The 26,720-nt window shown below is 40.6% G+C and overlaps 1 protein-coding gene across 11 annotated transcripts in view; it reads right to left on the bottom strand.

The window, feature by feature from the left end:
* EBF1 (EBF transcription factor 1) overlaps positions 1-26,720 on the bottom strand; it is a 376,768-nt gene that overhangs the window by 19,059 nt on the left and 330,989 nt on the right. For all 11 annotated transcript variants that reach the window (XM_036915412.2, XM_057491234.1, XM_057491220.1 and 8 more), the window contains one exon: positions 12,050-12,138. In XM_036915412.2, coding sequence (XP_036771307.1) covers positions 12,050-12,138 — 89 coding nt within the window. The remainder of the gene's footprint in view (positions 1-12,049; positions 12,139-26,720) is intronic.

Here is a 26,720-nt window from a genome sequence, read left to right on the forward strand (position 1 = left end):
CATTCAATCTGCCCAGAGAGCTTCCTACTGTGAAGTCCACATCACCACCTGGCAAATGCAGGCTCAGAGAGGTCCTCCAACTTCCCCTGAGATCATACAACTGACCATTGACCGAGCAGGGATTCAACTTCAGGCCTGTTAGACATCAGAGTCTGAGATCTTGAGAATCACACTATCCTATCAGAACTAAACCCACCTTCACAGATACTCCAGCTCCTAATCTCTCTCATTCCTCTAAAAAATGGTGCTGATTGTACCTCCCCGCATTGCACCAAAGTAGATGTTATGTGGTCATTTTTGCTTTGATCTTAAGTGTTGGTTTTCACTCTACAACCAGACTGTAGGCTCTCTGAGGCAATGGATATGTCAGAATCTCCTTTTCTAAGCCTCTAGCACAATGTTCAGCAAACCACAGGCCTTGAGAAGTACTTGTTAAAGAGTTTATTCTAAGATGGTTACTGATTTTTAAAAGTGCAAGCTTAATTTATATGATGAAATGACAAAGTCATATATTTGGCATGATGTTTAAAAGCAGAAGACTTAAATTTGGTGTTCCATTTGGCTTCAGACTTTTTAACCCAACATATAAATTCCCAAAGGTCAAGTCTTGATTACTGCTGGGGGTTTTTATGCTACTTTTTTTTTTTTTTATGAATTCACACTTTCACTCCTGCTGGCTTATGCTTACATTTTAATTTTGTGATTAATATAATGAATCATGTCAGGTAAAGATCTTATTTCAAGTTACAGGATGCTAGCAACATGAGGTTGGTCTTGATATACATCAGCCTTTTATTAGCTGTTCTCTTAGGCCTTAGAAATACTTAGAGATTTGTACGCTCTTGGGAATCAGGCATATCATGTCTGATATGCAGACATGTCTAATTCATCTTTCCTTTTGTTTCATGACAGTAAAATCTCTGAAGATTTTTCACCTTCCACGTGAATCTTCTCTTCAGTGTCTGACCTCAAACGTATAGCTAATAAGTTTCCGTTCACTGGCCACATCCAGCCTTCCCGGGTGGGGGGGGAAAGGGTCTAACTGTTCAGTACTGAGCCCATTTATAAGCCTAATTCAGTGTTGAGTAATTCAAACCCAGATAAACAGGAGAGATGGCCTGAACTTCCTTTCATTCAGAGCACATATAGGCCAACTCACACAGCCAGATGGATACCCATTTACCAACAAGATTAATTTCAAATTTCAGAATCAGATTTTGAGACTCTGGGACTCCCTCATAAAATTAAGACCTTGGGATGCTTCAGTAATTTGGAAGGGCAATTTGCACCTGGCTGTATGCTCTCTCAGGTGGGAAATAATGTTTTGCATGATGTAGAAGAAAACAGAAGCTGAACTACAAGCATCAATTAAAGTCAAGTTGACTTGGGTAATTCCTGAGAAAGAAGTACTATACTTTCCTGTCACTGCACATTTACCCAACACCCACTTGTCACCAATTTATTTGCCTTATCAGGGGACTCAAGATGCAGTGGGCCCAAATATTATCAACATAAATGGATTGGCAAAATCACTGCTAATTTAAAAGCAATAAGCATCTGTCAGTGAAATCAGCATTGATTTCATGTGCCTCCTCACTCTGGAGTTCACTGTAGGGCCCACATTTTGAACAGCATGTTCAGCACACTGGCCTTTAAGTTCTAGCTTTTTCCCTGCTTATTTCTGAAAGTCTGGGTGACACTACTGTTTGGAAAGCCTGAGAGCTGAAAAATCGATCGGAAGTGTCTTGCCTCCCATTTCCTGCAGAACTGGGTGTACAAAGCAATAAATACGAATTGTACTGAGAGGTATTTCTGTGGAGGGTAGTTTCATATCCCAACTTCCTTCGTGTTTATTCAGCCAGATGGAAAATTCCACAATAGTAGACTTTGCATTCTAAAAAATCATGTAATGAGGGCAGTGAGAGAAGGAGTGAAACAAACCAATATAGTATTTGAGCACTCTTTAGCTTCCCATCCTCTGAGACATTCCTTAAATTTTTCATTTTTCTGGTAATAAAGACTTCTCGAAATAGAGCTTACTGCAGATCATTAGAAACCTTTAGTGTCACACTTTAAACACTCTTTACTCAGAAGCCCTATGACTGAGAAGAGTCACTTACATTTAGCATGGATATAATTAAACATGTTTCTGTTGAAAGGGGCATTCTCATTATGGCTAAGGACCACTTTAGAGTAAATTGAAATGGAAAGGAGGAGCATAGATGAGGTGTAGGTAGCAAGTGGTTATTTCTAGGGAGGCATAAAATGCCAAATGTGTAACAATTATATTTTACAACCCTGCATTCTAAAGACTTCGTAGTGTTTTATTATATGAGAAGCTTCATCTGAAGCTTACTGGACATTCTAGCACACACTCATTGCCCACAGTCTTTAAAGAAAAATAAAATTCAAACCACGGTCAAAATCTGCAGAAATTTCCAGAACAAAGGAATTAAATATTTTGAAAGGGTCTACTCCTATTAATGGAAGAGGCATCAAAAGTGTTCTAGACTAGTCTAAAGGACATGCAGGGGCGGGGGCTTCTGAATCTGCTCTAATTTTAAAGTTGATTTTATGTTCAGATTAAATGAGAGCCTTCCTCTCAAACATATTATTATGTATCATCGTGCCATGTGGCTGGAGGCACATCAGAAAGCTTTGCCTTTGTTGCAAACATGGTACAGCAGACTTCTGAATCACATGAAATTAAAGTGGGTTGTAAGCTAACACAACTACATCCACGTAAGACATACTAACTTACATGATTGACTTTTACAGTGGGAAGAAAAAGGCTGTTTTCAAGCAGCTGTTATTGCCTCAATGAAAAAAAAAATCAATGAAAGTGAAATGAACAAGAGATTTTGTCTGAGTTGCAGTTAATACCACTGAAGAGCTATGGATAATAAAAGGTCAACAAATAAATTAGCCAGAGTGTTATGAAATGAATGATTTGGCTTATAATTTTATTGAGTGAAAATTGTTCACTGCCTATTAGACCAGGTAATTTTTATCTGGTGCCTCAATTACTGTTCCGTAAGCAATAATATAGTGGTAAGAGCTGTTGGTTCGATCGCATGACCTCCGAGAAGCTGCCTAGGACAGCTGACGACACTGATGGATAGCTATGCTTGGTCGCCACCAGGTGCCAAACCTCCCTCTCCTGCAAGGGGATCTCATAAAAGAAACATTACAGCTTGATTCATTTTACCAAAATGTTCGACTTTTCAAGTGTCAGCAGTTAAGTATAAATTGTGAAACCAGGTATTCCTGAGAAGAGTTATGACAATGGCTTTCCCTCCTCTTTCTGGCCTCCTGGCATTCTCTTCTAAATGGTGTCATGGTAATTGGTGAATGGGAGCCTGGGGTGCTTCCCGCCACAAATACATTGAAAAACGGTGTCTGCACCCTTGTGAGCATGACCTGCTTGGAGGTACAGAGCTGAACTTGGCAACCTCTGGCCAGCTCTTCTTATTCCAATTCATTGTACTGGTTTAAGACGGACGCTCTGGGTTAGGTCCTGCTGAGTGGCCTTGGAAATCGACTTTCTGATCAGGATAAAAGTCTCTGCTTAAAGAGAAGGCTATGCAGAGACATGCCTTTTTCAGGGGTAGGTTGTAAAGTCAGCACATGGAACAAAAACTGCCTGGAGTCAAAACTACCCTTGAAAATCTTTCAAGTGGTAAGGCCTCGGCTCTTAGAAACACAAAAGCCAAAAATTAACGACTTCTATTTCTCTTTGTCTTTTGGCGGTGGCTTCCCTTTCCGGAGTGGAAAGCAGAATAAATATATAGTTTGAAAGTAGGAGGACCACTGAGTAAACAAAAGAGATTTCCTGTCATATGCATGTCTCACAGGTATGTCGATGTGTGTGTGTTTCTTGTGTGTGTGCACGAATGTATGCGTAATTTATAGTTTTGAACAAGTACGTATAGCTAACCCTGAGAAAGTGATAGGCGCATGCTGGAGCCATGCTGTGTGCTATCTAAGGGAGGCGAACATACAGTTTGCTTTTGCTTCTCAAATGGTGAACATCATTGGTTATTATTTGTACTCCAGACAAACAATATCTGTAAATGATGATTCCCAAGGCTTTACAGATGGTCCTGAGTATAACTGCAATTACAATCCACTGCCTCGAGACTGCTGAGTCTCAGTTCTTATTACACCAGTGCTTAATTGAAGTGTTACTCAAGACTGAAAATATTGAACAAGGTTGCAGACCTCCTAGCATATCTGTTGCTAAGGGCTTTGGTCTTTAAGAGGAGAATGTTAGATGGGTGGGGAGTTGGAGAGGAGTTAGCCCCTTGTTCCTCCTATGACTTCTGGAACTAATGAGTTATGATGTCCAATGTCCCTGGTCGCGTTGTGTGATATGACATAGGTTAAAGGTAGTCCCCTTCATCAAGAGCTCAGTGCTGAAAGAGAACTTGAAAGAGGTCCCAGAATTCAGCTATTAAAGTAACTGTTTCACAAGTTCCTATGACAGTGACTCTGCAGCTAAAGAGAAGAAGCATCATCTCCAGACTCCGCAGGTGTGTGTTTTTTATGTGTTCTGCCGCTTTTGCCTATCTCAGCCTAGGCTGCCACTTCCACCCCATCCCACCCCTGCCACGAGCTTGAGGATTTTTAGGATTGGTTCTCAAAAGTGTCTTTTTTCTTAAAATTCCTTTTTTTTAATTCTAGGAGGCAGTACTTAGGGATGCTGGCTCTGGTGTCCAGTAGAGTTGGCTCAAATCCAGGCTCTGCCGCTTACTAGCGCTGTAAATGCAAGCCTGCATTTCCTCATCTGTAAAGCAGGGTTAATGCCAGCACCTGGCTTAGCAGACATATAGTTAGTGCTTATCGAGTGATGGCCAGCCATAATATTGATAACCCTTACTTATTTCCTGGAGAATCGTGGCCAAATTTATGCATTCTTGGTGCTAATGTTTATTATGTGCCTTGAATGCTGTCTGAGATGCAATGCTGTTTGCAAGACACTGTGAAAGACTGAACAAACTAATGCTTTATATTTATATTTAAGTCTGGTGAGGTAGAAAACCTCCATTTGCCATCTGTGTAAGCTTCAGCAGGTATCTGTCCTCTCTGAGCCTCAATTTCATCATCTCTAACATGGGTATGATGTAATGACAAGCAGAATAACTTAACTGAAAAATTAAGTCAGCTAATGAAAAATTAAGTAATCTGAAGAAGTGGGAATTATCACAATAATGGGGGGCATGGGCCTTTTAAATGAAGCTGTAACCTCCTTCCCCAGAAAAATGCATGCTCACAACACACACACACACACACACAATTCTATATATGATTTCAGGGGTGCACAGATCTAGGCTAAACTCCCCTGATAAAAGAAGCATAAGTAGTAAGGGACACCAAGCCTCTAATCTGAGCACATTATCAAAGAGGAACTGGAATTTGCCTGTAAGTTTTCTGGCAGATATAAGGGAGAGGGGAGGGAAATACACTGCATTCCATAATGTTTTAGACAAGAGAATGCAAAAACAAAAATATTTCCTGGAATCAAACTCAAGCATGCTTTTTCTAAGAGTTAAATGTACCATACGATCTGCTCTTGTTTCTATATTTTTGTTTGGGTAGTCACTTTGCTTCCTGTATAGAATGTCAGTAGAATTCCCTCAAATTAAAAATAAAAATGAATGAATAAGATGAGAGAGTGGCTAGTGTCAGAGAATGGAAGCTAAAGACGAAGGGTTTTCTTTATCCTTTTCTGAAACCCTTACTCATCCCCTTTTCTGTTAACAGGCAATGTAGTTATGCAAAGATTTCTTCTATGTATTTTCACTGATGCAACTGCAGGTTTTGAATCACTGATAGCCTTGGCATAAACACTAAAACAATAAAAGCATAATTAGAATACATTGTATACAGCCGACTCCAGTTTTATTTTGCCCTTGCTCTGTATTTATGATAAATCACTCAACACGAGCCCTCTTTAGGGAGGGTGATTTTGGGGCTTGCCTCTCTGTTGAGCAAAAACAGTGCCTGTGACTAGAGTCTGAATTTCAATTCTGAAATTGTACAGTTGAACTGAATAATATTTGGCACAACGCAGTGTACAACTGAGCCACTAAATGGCTGATTTACTAAATTATTATTAGATGAGCCCTTGCTGTTCCAAATGAAAGTGCAGTCACTGTCTTCCTTCATGGTGTGTTCAAATTGTTCTGTGTTTAAATATTCAGCATGAGGCTAATGCGAACTGATGAACTGAGACTATAAACATTCACTTTCAATACAGATAGAGCAACAGAGATGCAACATATCATGTGGCCCGTGGAGTTGAAAATGATTTATATTTAAGGATGTTTCTGCCTACTTCCATTACTTTAAGGTACTCCTAATTAGCATGGTGTTGGAAATGACTAATTCCCATGTACAGGAAGAGCAGGCTCACAGAGGCTCAGATTTTTTCGCATGCCAACTTAAGAGAAGCCACCACGAGGATTTGCTGCTCGTGTAGTTCTGAATCTCGAGTTTATTTGTGGTGGGCTGCTCAGCACCAGCAGAATAACAAGTCTGCTGGAAGAGCTAAGGTTTTTGACAGTCAGGGTTTTCTCTAGACCCACCCCAAGGCTCTCCAATCCATCCTCACCGCAGTCTGTCCCCCTGCAACCCACGTCCTTACAGTCCCTATGTCCTCCACGGTCACCCTGGCACCTCACCCCCATACCACTGGCTTCTTTACTGACACCTGCTGGAATGAAGAACAGCCTTCTGGTCCTTGGACAAATACAGTCCCTCCTCCCTCCTCCCCTTTGAGGGCAGTTATAGGCAAGCACTTAAAATACTGTGATCACTTACAGTAGATTAGAATTTTTTATTGGTGCCATGTTGCCATAACAACATGAAGACAGCAGATGACTTAAGCTAAGCTTGCAAAGCAAAAGGCTGCTCATCTGGCAGTTGAAATGAATACAGTTCATTTCACAAGTTTCCCATATGGACTCTTAGTGTATGGTAATGAGGAGACCATATGGTGAGAGAAAATGCACTGAGAACAATTGGGTTCCACTGGCTGAGTGGGAAGTTGGGAGAGGAAGCCCGGGTGAGAGATTCTGATGTGAGCGCTCGCCGGGTTCAAGGTTTGGTTGGGGTTTGTTTTGGTTTTTGTTTGGGACGGTTGTTTTCCGTAGGGGTTTTGCGTTTCTTAATCTGTTCCTTAATATGTCGGCGGTGCGAAATGACAAACATCTTGCAAATTTTGCAATATTATTCATCACAAACTGTCAGCAGTGTTTGCACATCTGACTTGCAAGATCTTTTAAATGTGTTGTTCTTAAAAGGCAACAGTACTAAGTTTTTAGACAAAGTGCAGGAAAATTTAAGCACTTCTGACAAGCAGAAACATTAACAGTAATCATTTTAAAAACACTCGCATCTTTTGCCTGCATGTTTAGCTGTAAATAATGCTAGAATGTATAAAAGCTTTAAAGTAAAAATGTAATAAATACTTTTTATTACATTTCATAAAGGATAAAAAATGCTTGGAGCCGTGTATATGTGTTATCTATACATGCGAATGGATAGAGATGGATCGCTCCCGCTCTCCTGACTGCTAACCAGATTGGAGACCTGGGAGGACAGCTTGGAAAAGACTCTGAAGTCAATTCTGTACTATACATGCTTCATAAAAGATGAATATAAATGCATTAGTTAGACACGGTGAGCTAAATTAGAAGGTCAGGCAGGGCTGGGAGGGCTGAAAAATCACACAACCAATGAGCGTAATTACTCTTTTTTAAGTCTATTAAGTGGTGTTGTTCTATCAAGGCTCAGGGGTATAGGACATGAAGAACAAGATAAAGTAATGTGTATTTATTACTCCCACTGGATCAATTTACCAGATATTTTCAGCTCCATAAAGCAAAATACACAAATGCTGCCTTTGTGACTTTTCTCAAACTGCTTTATTTTCTCCAGAAGAGGGACTGACTTTTGGATGAAGAACATTTGCCCCGTGGAAGCCCCCAGTCGACCCCTCTGGGTGGGGGAATGAGAGAAAAGCTGGTGAGGGTTTCAGGAGGAGGGGGCTGTGGTGTGGGCGAGGGCCAGGAGGGAGAAGCTAATGACCTCCAAGCAGAATTATTTGGGCTTCCAGATCTGAGGGAAAAGTGGGAACTCAATGTTGTGGTAGCAAAGTGAGGCTTTCAAGCCCAAGGACCTGAGTTTGAATCTCCATTTTCCCACTTGTTAGCTGTGAAGTCACTGCAAGTTATCAGCTCTCTGGGAACTCTGACCCTGTGAAGTGGACGTACCCACCTTGTGAAATGTAGTCCCATCTACTGAAGTCTTGCTATATGCCAGAGAGACCTGTTTGCATGAAGTACCTCATTAATGCCCAACAGCAACACCATGTGGCAGCTGTTTCCTGAAGGAGAGAATCGAGCCTGGGAAGGTTGCACTGAGCACAGCATCAGTTTCGAAATCCACATCTCTCTGAGCTATGAGCCCACTCTCTTAGTCTATGTGCTCTTCAAAACCCTTGATAAAGCTGTGCCAGGCACACAGTAGGCATGAAGGAAACGTTTCCTGCTTCTGGCACTCGCCACTAACCCCTGGAATGGTTGCACAGGTCAGGACCTGCTCTCCCTGCCTTTGGGCTAATGCTTGCAGCCCTCTCACAAGGTCAGTGACAAAGAGAAAGGGGATAGAGACACCTCTGGCCCTCAAAACAGAGAGAGCTCCTTGCTCAGTATTTCTGGATTGCATCATGCACTTCAGCATCTCAGAATTTCTGACTGACCACAGTCCCCATCCCCCTCACCTCTACAATACAAGAAAAGTCAACTGTGGCCCCAAAGTCGGTCCCTCGAGGGCTCCTCTCCCTCCTGCCCGGGTGCAGAGAGGAAGGCAAGCTGGTGTGGAGAGAAGAGAATGCTGCAATTTAAAAACCTTAGCCTGCCCTTCTCCATGTGCACATGAGAAAGGAAGCCAAAAAACATCTGGGGTTAGCATAATTACAGTATTTTAAGTTTGTGTGTACAGCAACTATCTCTAATGGTGAGTTTCAGGGACAAAATAATTTAAAGAGAAGGATTCAGCTTGCTCCTGTTTTCTCATTTGGTGAACAGGAATGATGTCTGCTTCCCCAGTGTCTGTCACAAGAGGGGCTCCAATAAAACAAAGCATGTACAAATTCTCTGACAAAGCACCAGTCAGTATACAAAGGCATATTATTATGGAAAGCTGTCTGCTAGGTCTTTGGAGCAGTTTCATTTGACAGAATATGTGGGTGGTTGTATGAATCTAGCTTTGTCTATTCACAAACACATGGGTTTAATAAAGTGTAGTTTGTTTTTTAAGGTGTGTGGTCCATAGCTCACTGAAACACTCCTGTTTGACAAACACTGACCATGAGTCTAAGAAAGGTGGGGCCCATTTTTATCCGTCTAACAATGGACAGCAGGAGTATAAATCTCCCGAGTCCACAGGAATACCCTGTGCTGGCTCCATCCGCCACTTCCTGACCCTGCTCTTGAACTCTCACTCCACCTTAACACTCAGAGCCAAGACGACAGCCACTCTGATCCGAGGCACACAGAGAGCTTCCTGGGGTGGGCTCCGGCCAAAGTCCCTGCACAGTCAAGTGGCTAGATGCAAGCTGTGGAGTGTTTCCTTGACACACAAATCCATTGTGTCCTTGATTACACTCCCCAAACCCAGGAAAAAGGGGCTGGAAATCTCACCATCAGGCCACTGGGGACGAAATGACACGTGCCTGTGCTATTTGTTCCACATTTCTGAATGTGATGTGCAACCAAAAATGTTTTTAAAAGCAAGTACACAAAACTCAACCATATATTCCTATATCTCTTGTTTCTTTATGAATAAGAAAAGTACTTCCTGCCTTCTTTAGACTTCAACCATTAGACCTGATTTACTTTTGTTTTTCAACAAATGGTCATAGAGTGGCAATTGTGGGTCAGATCCGGGTTACTCTTTTGATCTGAATGTGATCCACATGATGTCAGCACAATTATGATCCCCATTTATAGATGAAGAAACTGAGGTGTGAAAGATAAATCATACAGTGAGTTGTTCAACAAGATTAGGATTTCCTGCTCGGCAGAGGCTGGGTTGGAAGAGCTCTCAGAGGCAAGGGTCCCACTCTACCTCAATCGGCAAATAATCATAGCTACCTTCTGTGGAGTACTAGGTGAGTGATTAAATTAACAACCCCCCCAAAAAGTAGGAAATCGTATTATCCCCACTTGATAGAGAAGACAGTTGAGGCACAGATGGGTAAGAATTTGGGAGGGGGAAAGAAAGGAATTCTTACCCCAGTTGAATAGCTAGTAAATGTCCTCACTCTGAGTTCCAAACCACCCAGTGTGAGTCTCCAGTCTTTCAGCAGACTCTATAGATAGCAAATGCCAAATGGAAAATGAAGATGTCCCCAAATGGAAAAAATTGGAAGGGATCTGACTTTGTACCCTCTTTTGACTGCTGAGACACCAAAGGCACTGATCCTTGGGTGGATGCACATTATTTATATCACTGTGTTGTGAAATGACCAGTTACTCTCCCATAGTTGCTGTATGGCAACTAGGTTCTTCCTAGGCAGAGGAAGCTAAAGGTGAATGTCTCCAAGGCAGGGCTATGCTGGAGGGGAGAGAGACTGCTGTTCACTATTATTATTGGATTACTTAACTGCTCACTAAAAGAAGTCAGGGTGAAAGGGAAGGATGTGTAAGATGGAGGCCCCTTGGAAAGACAAGGAGGTGAACCGCCTGACATGTCATATGGTTTCTTCCTCAAGTGAAATGCTTTTGAGAAGTTTCTCCAGAGGTGGACAGCCCTGGGGAGAAGTGAGGCTGTTCTGGGAAGCTGAAGGCCGAGACTACAGGCTGCGTGGTTCTTCCCTGGCGTCCAGGCACAGAACAGGCCCTTCTGCTTGTCACAGTTCTTTCTGTCTTTGGGCAGGCAGCCCCTCCCACACCCACCGGTCCCCTCACACTCCCAGGGAAGCAGGCGCACAGGTAGGATCCCCCAAAGAAGTTTGCTGAGCTAGGAAGGATGCCAACTTAATTTTTATGACAAGGAACAGACCAGGAAATGACATTTCCCTCGACTGACTGCAGCAAGGAGAGGACCTCTCATGTACTCATTTAATTATAACAGTTTTCACTTGTGTAGTAAATGCAATTTCATTTTGCTGTCAGTAAATAGTGAAGGTAGTTCAAGTAATTGTGTATTTTGAACTTCTTTAGCATTTAACTGTTGTCCCCTCTGAGTCCTCGCAGAACTTGGCTTGCGCTTTTGTTAAATGTATGAGTTACTTTCTGTTAGGATTAGCTGTGCACAGAGATCTCTCCCACAAATTCCTGGGGTCCAGAGATGGGAATACCCCCAACACTGACAACAGGTGCAGAATAGAAGTCAATAAATGTGAACTGCCTTCTTTCTGCATTTGGCAATTAATGACATATTGCTGTATGGCATATATTACTCTGTCCTGAATTTTTGCTTAATTTCACACGTTTGTGCCTAGTTTCCTAATTAGTTGGTATGCTGCTGGAGGTAAGAGGCTCTGCTTTACTTGCTCGGTTGCAGGATCTACCAATGTTTCTTCTGAGCTCTAGCTTCACCAGGGTTAGGTACAAACCCTCATGTAGGTAGAGAAGTTCCTCTTGAAAACTGCTGTGATACAGTGATTTAATACCCTGGACTTTGAAGACAGGCTGAATAGGTTTGAGTCTCAGTAATTTACATATTGTGTGACCTAGGGGAAGTGATTTAACCTCTCTTTGCTGGGCTATTTTCTTCTCCAAAATAGCGGTGGTAATAGTACCAACCTTGGAGCATTTTTGAGAGGAAGAAATGACTTGGCATATTTAAAAATAAGTACATTACCTGCCACCTGAGTGCCTGCTACTTCTGTCATTGCTTACCTTACAGTACCAAACATGCAAAACACAAAAACTGAGTTGCTTATCTATGAACTAATTTTCATCAATGGCAAAGTTTTCTGCCAATCACCTGAGCCCAAGTTTCCAGAGACCATGACCCAAAGAGGAGGTATCCTGACCTTTGGCAAACGCTCAGGGTCGCCAGGGTGCCGGGGAATGACCTTCTGTAACCTCTGGAAACCATAATCGATGGTGGGTTCGTTGAGCGCTGCAATGAAGAAGTCACACAATTAGGACAATTGCAGGAAACAGAACATGATTTGCAACACTGGTGGTGCAGAAAAAATAAGTGGAAAGTCCAAAGTTTAATTGATACTGTTGAATCAGATCATAAATGATCAGCCGAATGATCCCCTTGCTGAACATTTCCACCATCTACTTCTGTTATTTACCATGGTGGGGAATGACTCACTCAAAAGAACATCAGTAGCAGGTCCTGAACTCTGCGTTTCTGACTAAATTCTATATTGCTTACATTATAGAAAGTAACACAGTGTTTGATGTGAGGTTTCAGGATTCACTCTAGTCAGAAGCTCGGGTCAAATGCTTAAGGGCTTGTCTGAGGGCATCCACAGATTATGAACAGTGGGAGAATTAAAAGTACTTGCTTAACTGAAACATCTCTAGTGGACCTCCTCAGGGACAATACCTCAGTGCCTTCTGTGGTCATTACGCCTGCAGAGGGTGGTGAGGGGCAGGGGAGACTGGATCGTCTTAGCATAGAAAGACTATTCTACCCTTGATGGAGTCTGTGGAGACTTGGTGCAGCACCCTCATCTAGAATGACAGAGGGCACACCCACACCAATATTAGTTCAGGAAAAAGACCTGCGTCTGCAGAGCACTAGGTAGAGCAGCTGGGTCTCCGAGAAGACCTCTTGGAGAGACTGAAAGAAGAGTAAACCTGTAATAATATTTTGAGACAATAGGCCTTGTTGTTTCTGTAGGCTTTCTACCCTCTTCAAATCACCCTATAATTAAAAATGATAGAAAGTGGATTCCAGTCTATCCTTTTCAAAATTCCTCCCCTGGATATGAAATACCTTCAGCCTTCCTCCCCTGACTGGGGAAAGATGGAATCTCCATCCTCTGCCCACATTCCCCATGTCCTCTAAGTGATAGGTGGGGGTGGGTGGGTTTTTTCTTCTTTTCTGTGTTTCTTTTTTTTTTTTAGTATAACCAAAGTATTCAACCATGTATTTTCTCCCATACAGAGTAAAAAGAGTAGTTTTGTGTAGTTATGAGACTTAGCTATACATTAGAAAACAAGTTGCCACATGCTTTACTTAAAATGCATTTCCATTAACCTAAATTTTAAAAGTAAGATTCAGACTACTACTAACTTTAAAAAACTGTATTAAATTCAAATAGGTCCCAAGGCTAATGGAAGCAATTTGTATACCAACCCAAACTGACTGGCCCACTTTTCAAAATACAGGTATGATAATCTGGTGGTTTTAAAAGGACATTTAAATTGAAAGACTGTGAATTTAGTACATAATTATACCAATAGAACTCTTTAACTTGTCAACTTGTAAATCTAAAAGGCTATCAATCATTTCTAAAGAGGAAATAAACCTTAAAATTCTTTGATTGACAGTGCTTACTTTTTATGTAAGAAAAAAAGGGGGTGGGGGTGGGGAAAGGCTGCATAAAGTGGCCAGAAATCCATTTACAAAAGTACATTGTTTTACAAAGGTGAGTAAAAAGCCAATAATTACACCTCCAAAAGACACATAAATCAGAGTAAGTACTTTTTTCCTCACTTGTCTATTTTAAGTTGGAGTGAACTTCAGGTAACTTTTGATTAAAAAGATTTTTTTCCCAAATGCAATGCTTATGGAAGTTGTTAACAGAGTAGCATTTTCATTTAAGACAATGTAATCATTTTTGCAAGTATGAGATTCAGCCATCTTCTCCTCCTTCCCCCACTTCCAAACAGTAAACTTTAGACCCGTCTCTTGTGGAAATTAACTAAAATTACACCCAGGTGTACCAAATCTTTCTATCTATACTAGTATATGAGTGAAGGCACAATATTTATTATTCCTCCCATTTTATGAATTACTTTCTAAACCCTTGAGAAGAATTCTTTTTTCAAATTAGACTTGTAGAGAAAAAGCCATAGAACTCTTTATGCAGGGAAGCTGTTACTCGTAAAATCCAGTGTATTCAATCAAGAAATGCATGAGAGCAATGGGAACGAGCACCCAGGTTTAAGTTATATATCACATCCATCCCACATGCATAATGCTAATTGCCATCAGAGATGTTTAACCATAAAATAGCTTTAGACAATTAAATGTTATCATTTTAATAGCTGAAGACATAATTCAGCATCCTGAAAATTCTAATTCTTGGTTTTATTTTTCAGTGTAAGCCACCAATAAAACTTGAATTGTTGACCCACCCCTTCAGTTGTTTGCATAATGAATTAATTCCTACAGTGTCAAGAAACCTGGGGTTGTTAATGGAATGACTGTCTGATGTATTGGGTAGGGGGAGATATATTTCTCTGTCCACACAGCTAACTCACAGCAGAATGACCGACACTTAATATCTGCAATTAAAAGAACCGATTCAAATACCATATGGAACTAATAGCTAAAGACCTGAGGAGTAGTCACTCTGCCACCACAAAGAGTAATTGAATTAAATACCGTAAACTCATTATTCAAAGAAAAATAAGCATCTATTCTATGGAAGTATACTATGTGAGAGGAAATATCTCAGATAGTGAGACAAAGGCCTTTAATGTATTTCCCATGCCTTTATGATTTACTCTATGCTCCTATTTTTAAGTATATTAACCTGCCCTCAACTTAGGCAGTGAATATTACAATAACATTGTCCAGTGCTGTAGACAAAGGTAACACTGAAGATACACAAGACATATCTTTAAGCTCGTTGTCTTAAATTCAAAGGTGCCAATGATTTCTCTGATTGCAAAGACAACAGAAAAAAACACAAATGAATTATTGAATGAGATAGGTAATCTGGTAGATTATTACTTAAAAAAAAAAACCTGATAATAACAGATAAGTGTCTAGTGAGGAGGATGGTTAGATGATGGCATACCCGTGGAATGGAATGTGATGCAATCCTCACATGCAATGCCATAGGGAAAAACATTTATGGACATACAATATGTTGCTAGGTTCAAAAGCAGATTATAAGAGTTTATGTAAAATAAGGTTACTTTGTTTTTAAATGAACATACATAGAATAAAGAAAGCATGTCTGGGTATAAAATGCCTAACAGTAGTTATTTCTACGAAGTGCATCTTAAAAGTGCTTTTCTTCCTTCCCTGGGCTGCACATTCTCTAAATTTTGCACAATGAACATATATTACTTTTATAATCAGATAAAAATGTTAGGAGCAAGAGATTGTTGCCAACATGGAATTTGACCTCCTTGTATAAAGTAATGACATAAGAAACTATGCCTTAAAAGGGGTCTGTATACCCTTTAATAACCTTGCATAGGTTATTACAGACCATAAGAAAAATAAGTAGTATACTTTTGGCCAGTTGTATAAATATGTGACTATTCATAAACTCTCTGAAAATCAACAGAGAAGGTAACAGGGAGGAATCATAAAGAATGGTATATTTATTTCATCAGTGGGGGCAGTCGTACCTTAGGGACATACGTCTACTCTGCAAGAATGTAATATAAAGTTAATCCTTCAACAAAGTGACCTCATTGTATTCAAGCACAGGGCTCAGGGGGCATGGGTAGAAATGGGACTAATCCATTTTTTCCCCTAAAACTTGGGACAACTGCGAGAATGCAGCAGAGAAAGAAGAAAAAACCTAATGGGGCGTAATTAGCCACAAATAAAAAAGTATGAGAAGCTTAGGTTGAAAAAAGATAAACCAGATGAAGCTGTAAACTGCCAAGAGCAAGCAATGATGAGAGCAGCTTCTGCAGTCCTGCCTCCAAACACGTAGGCCACACTCTCTGCAGAGGGCAGGACAGGGGGCCATCCTACCCCGATTAGGAATGACTGCAGAACAAGTGAGTCTCACAGGCTTAAAAAAAATCTGTGATTCCCAAACACAAAAGCCCTAATTTTTAAATCATCAGAATAAAATGGGACTGATGTGGGCATTTAAACAATTCCATAAGGTAGCAAAATCTCCACTGAGTTAACAAATGTTTTTAGTACCTACCACATGTTCAGACAGCATTTGTAGGAATTAACTATTTTGTGTCACAACACCAAAAGCCTTTAAAAATAAACTTTCAGAAAGGTATACGTAATCCAACCCAAGAGACAGATGAACCACTCCGATTGTAGAGTTGGAAAGGCGACTCCATTCTCACAGGCAGGCTCCCCTCTGGCCCAGAAATCCATTCTCTTGCCTCCCTGAGGATTAGATGGTGGGTCACCACCTCTGCTCCTGTTTCTGACGAAAGCTTCACTAGGGTCACACTACACTTAATTGGGGACATATGTATTTAAAAGTGATCAGGCTACTGAGGAGTCACAAATATTTGCATTGAAGATGTTTTCTACTGTCTTGTTCCAACTTAGAGGAAGATACATATTAGCTAAGTCAGTTCAGTAGGACCTATGGAGCTATGTACATATACCACAGTAAGTCTGAAGCTGTCCTTAAATGCATAAAAAGCAGGATCAACTGTTTCTGCACAGAGAGGAAGTTTGCAAGGCAGACATATCAGCTAAGATTTCAGAAGTGTCCTCTCTCTCACAGCAATGATATGATTCTGGGGAATGGCTATTGGTAGGAAGTACAGGATACACACACACTGCTTGGCATTTCAGCTGCATTGAAGTCACTACTTTTCAGAAAGTAAAAGTGAATTAAATGGGTAAAGAAAATGAAATGAAACCACCTCATCTGGCCTTGTGCTGGGATTGCTTGTAAATGGCCTGGAGTGCCTTCGTAATCTCACAGTATCAGACTCCCCTAAAGGAAACCAGTGACTTTCTATGAAGAACCAGTCTGTACAGAGCCCTTCCCCTTGGGCCTTCAACCAAGGTCCTGGTAAAGACAGTACAGCTCTACTAGCCAAAGCTATTGTTTACAGGGTCCAAATGGCCAAGCAGCAGAAAATACTATATGCAAAGAAAGTTCAAAATAATACAACTAGAATGAATGACATGATCACAAAATCCATTCAGAACATCTGCTGATGAGTAAATCCTCAGCAAATATATATATATGTATGTATATATATATATATAAGATGGTGGCTTTTTCATATGCCTTTCGTCTTTTTTCTTTAATCCACTTCACATCAAATAAAGAAATTCTCTTTAAGGGGATTCGTTTGCAAATTAAAATCATGTAGCCAGGATGGATGCATTCTCAGGAAAACTGATTTTTCTCTTTTCAGAGTTTTCTTTGAGAGAAATCACTCCCCCAGTCCTCTTTCACTTCTTGAATACTTATTCTCAGAAACAATGGAAATGAGAGGCTGGAGTCCTGTTCCTAAACATGGGAGAAAAGTGCTTTGGGTGCCATTCCAATGTTAGTGTGCAGAGTTCCCTGCTTTTATAGCTCAGCCACTTGCTGCAGCATTTCAACATATTTCTGGGGTTTTAATTTCCTTTTTTTAATGGTTGTGTGACATGATGTCATTTTGACTGGAAATAAAAAGAAATGCAGATATTAGGAAGGTAGTATTTATATTCTATTGCCATTTAATGTCCAAACAAATATCTAGAATCTATGCCAAGTAATAAATAAAACCTCATAGCAGAGGCAATGATAAAACTAGCACCTGGGCCTCCAAGCTTCCCTGGTGACTACTCTATATTTGAACTAAAGGAGTAACAGCGAGCATTTCCCTTCCAGGCAGATCCATTCTGGGCATGAGAGTTATTACATATGTGCTAGGCAGAGCCTTTTTGTTCCATAATGGCCCCATTTTTCCCTCAGTCACTGAATTAACAACCAGAGGTAAACAATAAAACAGCATGTTATCTTCACAAACCTACCTTTAAGACTGACTTTAAAATATATAAACCGAAACCTCAACCAGAAACCCAAACAAGAGCCAGAAATATGGTTGATGAAGAAATTTGTTGCATTTCCAGCCATTTGGGTATTTCATTACCGGCGCCTTAATGTTCAGTGCACGAGTGGTTGCCCGGATCGTCCCTTCGTGGAGGGATACGCTCCCTAAGGAGCCTAAACCCAAGTCCCTTGCAAGCAGAGCACACACTCTCACTGGGAAATGCTTTTTCACTGACTCGGAAGCCTGTGAGTTGCAGGGGAGCTTTGAAAAGAGGCTCGCTGGACTGCAGAAAGCTGTGACTGAACCAGAGGGTGTCAGGGCGAAGCCAGCATGGGCAGGATTTACCAGCACAGGAGCCAAAGGAAAATTTCCAAACTGGCTTTGAAGAGGCCCTGACTTCTTATTTGTAGTCTTCGAACCTCTTAATGTGTGGCAACAACTCTGAGATTTAAAAACCAAGCCAAGGAAGTAATACCTCTCTCTACCGAAGTTATAATGGGAGGCATGAGTCGGCTGCATGGCCAAGCCGTTTACAGAGTGGAGCCGGGGTTGCACGCAAGGTAAGACTGAAGAGAGAAGGGAACTGGAAAGGAGATCGGAGCCCAGCATGATGAAACGCAGGGACTCTTGGAGAAAGAGATGCCAGACCCTGAGGACTGTCACTTGGAATGCAAAGAACTCTCGTATGTTTGTGAAGTGATAACTCTTCCAGAAGCAAAAGCAATCAAGAGCAGGAAGAGAGTCAAGAATGACTTGCTTTTGTGTTTCAAAATGAAAATAGCTGTACTGTTTTCTAAATCTAAAATTAACACATGGTATAAAAAGTTACAGAAGAAACACAAAAAGGGAGGAAATGCCCCCTAATATTCCCCACTTATATATAATCGCTATTTTATCAGTTTGTATGCTTTCAGACATTTTCACAATACTGTTTTACATAAATATAGATTACATACATAATTATACCCACCTCATTCTTTTTAATGTTGTAGCATATTGTATTGTACAGATGGCCATAATTTAGGTAACAAATCTCCTGCTAATGCGGATGTATATTTTTTCACCAAAACTTTCACTGATGTAAGAAGCACTGTAGTGAACAACACTCAGGAGAAATTCTTGGATAAATCCATGAATATGTACATTTGAAGTCTTTTGATGCATGTATTTCCTAACTATCCTTCATAAAATTCATACCAATTTACACTTTGATGGATTATTTTTTAAAGCATCTGCAAAAGAAAACTAATTTTTCAGATTTTTGCATCCTGAATTCTGTAATTCTGTAAGTAAGTTATAAGGACCAAAGGTTTTCAATAGATGTAACAATCACAGTGACTACTTGTAGGGGTATCATTTTAAATACACCCTGAGGCCACCTAAGACCCTTTTTCCAAGTAATACCAAAGTGCTTCATAGACTTTCAATATGCTCTTGACATAGATGTCAAAATTATTCCTGCTAATTCAAACGTGAGAAACTGAGGCACAGAAGAGCTGCACCAATCAGAGCAAAAGTCTCAGTGCTTCCCTTACGATTCTAAGATGACTATTTACTTTAATACTGATGAGTCTCAATTTGTAGCATATGGACAAGTCCTGCTACCAAATCAATTAAATGGCTCCTCTTTTTTTACTAAGTTCTGTGAAACAGAAATCCAGCACTAAGAGGAATCTTGTGCCCAGATTCCTGACTTCATAGAGGTGAAAAAGTCACTCTGCCTCATTTATTTACCTTGGGTTCACCATGGCAACAAACTTGAGTCTTTTGGGGAGGCCACCTCGTATTTTACTTGCCCCACAAACAATCAAGAAACTCCTTATAGGTCTGAATTGGGCTCTCTAAGGTCACTTTGTCTTTTGGGAACAAGAGACACATAATGCTGTGGAGATACATAATGCCAGCAGGGAAGATAACAATGGATTTATCCACAGTCGGTATTTTCTAGAAGATCCTTGGTGAGAAGTCGCTGGCAGAAGCAGAGCACCTCCTCATAAACAGACCCCTTTCTTGCCCTGGAAGGTTACAACCTATCTAAAATGGGAAGTAGGTGAACGTACGATAATTAGGGGAAACTGTACTGCTCTCTAATTGTAATAAAGCTGATGAGAAAAGTTGCCCCTGTTATTGCATATGATGTGCTCTGAACAGCCTGGCCTTCCAGGAGCCTTAATTTAGATTTCCAAATTTGATGCAAGTTTAAAACTAAAATTAAATCCCTCAAGCAAGCAGAAGCTTCAAGACCTTTATGGTTATTATTATTATTTTTTGCCTTTCAATCTTTTTTGTTTGGGGTGTTTAAAAAATAATTTGGATCATTTATGATTAGGTTTCCAAGCCAGATTTGCTCATATGAACTAGAAGAGGAGGAAGGTTTTCACTGTGTAATGGATGACGGTGTTTAAGTATTGAAAGCCAACACATTCTGCCTTTCTTTCTTCGCATTTAAGGATAAATACGTAATTTTCTTCCCCACCGGCATATCTTCTGATATAACAAGAGTAATATTCCTACTATAATTGTTCCTCAGATTTCTTCCCAAAGAGTTTTGACAGTAACTGTTATCAAGGGGGTAAAATCACCCAGCCTGTCTGATAAACATGTTTTCTTGTGTCCCCACCCTAGCGAGTGCTTGACACCGGACTTTTATCATCCAGTGTGTGTTCAGAATGAGCTTAGAACAGCAATTGCCGGGAATAGGCAGGCGATAAACCGCATTGATTTAACACATCTTGTTTTCAATCATGCTTGGATTTTCTGAGCACGCATTTTTCCTGTACTCTGGCTTGTAGCTTTTATCTGACGAGCTGATCCCTTTTCACTGGAAAATGAAAAGGTCGCACAATAAGGCACGGTTTACTGGAACTTGAACACGCACCAGGGAAAGTATTTTAGATAAATACTGTCAGACACAGTGGAGCTGAATTTCAACAACACAATTGCTAAACAACAATACTTATTACTCTCCTAGAACAAGCTACCGGCAACTTCTGACTCTCCACAGGGAACAGCACCAAGCTCAGGCTCCCCAGCTAAGCAACCCTTCCCTTCTCTGAGCCTCATGCTAAGCAAGCACAGAGTTCTGGGCTGAAGTCCTTAATATTTTTCAGACAACTCAAGAAACTACTCCCACTGTTCACAGAGTTGTTTCCTCTAAACTAGTGGGCCTGTTTCAGAAGAGTTGGCAGATGAAGTTACAGCAGAGATCTGTAGGCAAGTCAGATTGGGAGGGGAAGAAAATCCCCAAGAAAAGTGAAATAAAAATGATGCCAAATAATCTATTAATTCCACTAATAAGACAGGAAAGTACTTATAACTGGGAGATATTGGAGGCTTAAAGGATTATTGGTAATATTTTAATGTGTCAAAGAGAACTTACAGCAAGTATGTATGCTATGTAGAAAGCTTCAATGGCCTTGCAGGTAAGCCCAGATGTTTTTATCAGCCTAAACTCCAACATAAATGGCATCATGATATAAAATAAATGAAGTCAGCCTTCTTCAGTATTAACCCAACCTAAGTAATTCTTATTGGAGCATCAGCCTTAGACACAGCCAAAAAGTCTCCTCTACCTGAACAGGGAGTCTGGAACCCTATTGATGTTTATCGTTAACACAAACTGATTATATCTTCATCCACTGTCTACTCCAGAGTTCCTCAAACGTCCTATGTTCACAATACCTTGGGTGTCTGAGTAATCTCTTCACAGTTCCTCTAAGCCAAAAGAAATGCCCAATAATTCCGTTTATTAACTATGTCAGTCCAAACAGCTTAATATTTATATCCTAACAACTTAGTACCCATTGAAAAAAATACAAATAAACTAAAAGAAAAAAATATATAATAATATTTTTATTTATTCTAAATTAATCACAATAACTTAGTAATGTGTCCTCCTGGGGCACTGCATCAATTCTAAAATCTTGGAATAAGTGGATGTTGCCACTCTTTTCTATTCCGCACTGATTTTCACATGACACTTCCTCTTGTCCAAAGTAACTGCTGAAAACTCAGCTTTGCAAATCTATGACACCATCAAAAGGAATGCCATTCAGTCTAATGTTAAGCTATGAACTATCTTGAACTAGTAGTTTATTGGTATCAAACAGACTTACAGTGTTGCTTGTTTCTCTCAAATTTAAAATAAAACATGACCCCCCTGTAATTTGCAGGGAAACCTTGTCCTGGTGCATAAGTTTAGGGAATATGAATCCACTCAGAAGCATAGAATCATTAAATGCTAAGATATAAGGATCCACTGCATTCATTCATGTGTGTCTTTTCTTCTTCTAATAATAATTATAACAGCCACATCAGCTAACACTTCCTGAGGACTTACTAAACACTTCACATGGATTAACCTATCTGACTTTTACTATGACCCTAAAAGGAAGTACTAATTGTTATTTTCGTAGTAGAAAGAAGGAAACTGAGTCTTGAAGAAGTGAACTCTCCTGCTTAAATCCAGAACCAATGAATGAAAGACCAGGGATTCTACCCCAGGCAGTCTGGCTCCCAAGTCCCACTTTTAACCTCTTTGCTCGAACAGCCGAGTTAGGATAACCAAGAGGCCTCCAGAACAGGTCTGAAATATTTCTGGCCTCCAAGACTTTTCTAATGCTTTTCTTGTTCTCCTTATGCCCTTCTTTTTGCAGTCTGTTCTGGTTTTTTTCTTTGTCTTAACTTATGTCCATAAGAACCTTTGTCATCAACTCCAGAGCTCATTTGACTTCCATTTCTCTAACAGCGCACTCTTCTTCCCTGTGTTCCACACTTTTTGAAGTAAACACAACTAGATTTCCATCAGGCTACATCACCGGCCAGCTATGTGCCATTTTGGAAAAGTCACTTACATTCTTTAAGTCTTCCTTATCTGTAGAGTGAAGATTTGATGTGGTACTATTTGTGCAGTGCTGAGCACATCATAAATACTCAACAGGCAGTTATTATTACTTTAAATAGAATACCTGTCATGTGCTAGAAATAGGGCAGATGTGGGGTATACAGGATTAATTAGACATATTTACATATTCCCCACTCTCAAGAAATTCCAGAGTCTAGAGGGGCAGAAAGACACAAACAGAATTATAAAACAATGTGATAAATAGAATATAAGATGCAGTATTCTAGGAGAACATCAGGTATGGTTCTTGTCCTTAGGGGCTCAGCCTTTCTTCCCCCACTTATACTAATGTGAAATTACAGTTCAAAGAATTTCACCACCTCTAATTCTCAAATATTACCCTGAAATAGAGCTCTATCTGGAGGAGGGTGCAACTGTTTTAGAACAATGTAAATTCTGTGACCAAATAGAAACAAAAATAAAGGTAAAGAGACATGTAATTAAGAAGAGACTATTTTCTAGCCTTGGGATGTTTTACATCACTTAATTAATTCAATAAAATTGTATGCTTGCTGTATATAGGGCCGTGTGCTTAAGAAGATGAAAGAAAGAGAAGTACAGCCCAGGCTCGGCGGCCTGTGCTTTCCCAGCCGGAGACGGCTTGGCTCGACACCCTCTTCTGGGCACTGTGATGCAGTGTTCAGACGTACATCATCCAGTGGGGAGCCACGCCTGTAATCAGCCCAGAAACAGAGATAATAATTCTCTGTAGTGGAGTCAGGGCAACATTTACCAAAGAGGTCGTATTTGAGCTGGATGTGCAAGGGTGAACAGGGTTTTTCTACTGAAAAGGGTGAGAAAAGCATTCCAGACTAAAGGAACAGCCCAAGCAAAGGCACAGAGATATAAAGGACATGATGTGCTCAAATAAGGTTGTATATTCCAGTTTGAGGCAAGCACAGCTTATATATTGGGAGTAGGGTATTGAAGAGTAACTGTGAGGTAACAGCACTGGCCTTGAGTGCCTTGCTAAGACCTTTATCTGCTAGGCGATAAGGAGCTATCTCAGGTTTTCTGTGTCACAGGAGTGACACAATCAGATGCATATTTCAAAGACATAACCATAGGAGTCCAATAAAGGATGGATTTTAAGGTCAGTACTTCTGCAATAATCCAAATAGAAAATGAAGGGTTGCCTAATGATGAGGTGGACCATGGAGGAAAAGGTAGATTTCAGAGATATTTTAGAATAGAATTTACATGGCTTCAGGAACATGTTCAATGTGAAGAATTAGAAAGAATGGAGGGTGACTCTAACATTTCTAACTTATCTGACTGGGTGGATAGAGTGGCCACTTAGCGAGATTAAAGAATCAAGAACACTATATATGGGAGGAAAAAAATCAGGGGTTCAATTTCAGTCATGCTTCTTAGGTGCCAATAGGACATCCACCCAAAAATGTTTAGTAGACAGCTGGAAATAGAGGACTAAACTCAGGAGAAAGATCGAGGATGGAGTTAATGTTATGGATAATGTAGGCAATAGCTAAAACCACTGGTGTGAGAAGAAAACCAAGGACCTGGGGAACCTTGCTATGGGAAACACTAAAATTAAGGCGCAGTTAGAGAAAGACTCAGAGACAAAAGGACAGGCAGGTCAAGAAAGCAGAAAGGAGATAATAATGTCACTGAAATCAAATAGTGAACTTAAAAGGAAAGGGGTTGTCTCTGCCTGTGACAGCCGGATCACTGACCAGGAGAGGTCCAAGGAGAAGCTGTCCAAGAAGACCGTTCCAGATCGTGAGTGTAGGCGGCAAGGATGATTTTAGATTAGTGCATGATATAATCTAGAGGTTCTGTTTTTCCTCTATGTCACTAGATAACCGCCAATACAAAGATCTGGACATGCCAAGTAAGGCAAATCTGTTTGCCAGGGGAAGCTTAGCTAATCATGAGCAGCATACAAGAGAGTAGAGGACACTCAGTACCATATTGGAGTCAGCTCAGTCCCAAGAGAAGTGTAAAACCCCGGGTACCCCGAGATAAAGTGATGATGCCAAGTTCACCTTTAGATTTGGTGAGTTCCTGTTTGTATAGTAAGAGGGGTGAGGATGAGGGGATTTTCCATGGCTTTTGGTTTTTTCTGCTCCCAGTCTGGACACCTGTCTTTTAAGAAATGGATGGAACCCCTTTGATTACTTGTGGCACACTAGTAAGGTTGTCCTACTTCTGATCCCCACTAGATTTGGACTTGTGAACTATGATGAAATAAGTTGATGCAAGATATTGACAAAATATGTTTGTATGTGTAACCAGAATTTAATCTTCTTTGGATGTTGGTGGTCTTAATATTGGTCCCTGATGACTTATAATCAATAGATGTTTAGTTAAGCAATTCACTTGTTTTGGAGTAACAGCTATTGTGTGGGCAATGAGTATGTGGCCACTTCCGCAATAACCCCACGTCTCCTGATGGAGTGAACGTTACAATCCTGCATTTGTTGCTATTAGCTCATAAGATGCTGGAAACCAATTTTGAAAAGCAAGTAATAAAGCACCACATAAAAAATAATGGTGTAATTACTTCTTGGTCAGGTTAAACCTACTGTGACGATAAAAACCAAAGGGAGCACAAGCATTATAAGTGGGTTTGCTTTACATTTGACGCTGATTCTGACCTTCAGAAAGGAAGAGGTTTGAACCCACCTAAGCCAGGTGCACAGAGACTATTCATGTTGTATATATTTGCCAAGTTCATGTTTAAAAGCACCTTAATGAATTTATCCCAGTAATGCCTATGTCAACTTTCAAGAGCTAAAGAGAATGGACCAGTTACTAAATTATTGACCCAAAAGGCTTTCAGATTCCCATTTGACTTAAAGCTCCAAAGAAAGAAGATTCAGAAACTGTATCAGAGAGCAATCATCAAGCTGGTATAATTTGTTCTCCAAACGTAGAGGAAAAAGAAGTGGGCGGGGGTGGGGGGAGGCGGTTCTAATTGGAACAGGGCCACACTGTCCAGGAGATGGAAGGGACACTGGCAATTGCTGTTGATTGCACGCAAACACCCTGGGAGCCCACTGACATGAACGGAAGAAACAAACCAGCCTCTGCTTTCCACAGGCTGAGACTGTTCACATCTCAGCTCAAACGCTTGAAGCTTCCCGCAATCCATATGAAAACTGTGGGCAAGCAAGGCTGGTGGGTAGCAAAGAGGCTTAGCCAAAGTTGTACTGAGGACTTGTAAGGATGGTATGGCACAGTCCATATTTACAGGTACCATGGTTATTTTCTTTAGTGTATTTTTGGTTATTTCCAGCTCTGGGGGAGACATTCAAGTAATATCTCTGTTTAGCCCCTCTAAGAGTTGTAAATGGATCTCCTAAGGTACATGTATCATGAACAGACTTTGTGACAGGAGGCTGTTGAAGAATAGCAATAGTCCACTGATAGAGCAACAGCAGACTAATTTTTATTAACAACAGTGACATATGTAGGTTAGGTTCTTAATGCAGTAACTTGCATGGAGATATAAGTACACTGTGCACTGAGGGTTGGTGAGAAATGGATACAACTTTTTGGAGGGCAAACTGGTTATCTGTGGGTGGAAAAGATGAAGGACTAAGAGCAGAGACTAAATCCTCACTGAGTTCAGGGGCATCTGAACTCCAAAAGTAAGCCCAATGGCCACACAACTTTCACCAGCTCTATTTTTTCCAAGGGGGACCGGCCCACAACCAGCCACACTAGGCTTGTCAGCCTTCAGAAATGCCATCCTGTTTCAAGAAGATATCATTCCTGCTCTGACTCCCCAGGACCCTCTTCTTCAAACTGGAAGTAAAGGCTGAAATTCTCCAAACTGAATCTTTCAATTCTTTCTAATTGATGGGTATGTTGAAGCAGCTTAAAAGGAATAAGTGGAAACAAGGAAAAAGAGGTACCCTTCCTTCCATATT

Source organism: Manis pentadactyla, chromosome 2, assembly GCF_030020395.1.
Source record: "Manis pentadactyla isolate mManPen7 chromosome 2, mManPen7.hap1, whole genome shotgun sequence".
Lineage (NCBI taxonomy): Eukaryota > Metazoa > Chordata > Mammalia > Pholidota > Manidae > Manis > Manis pentadactyla.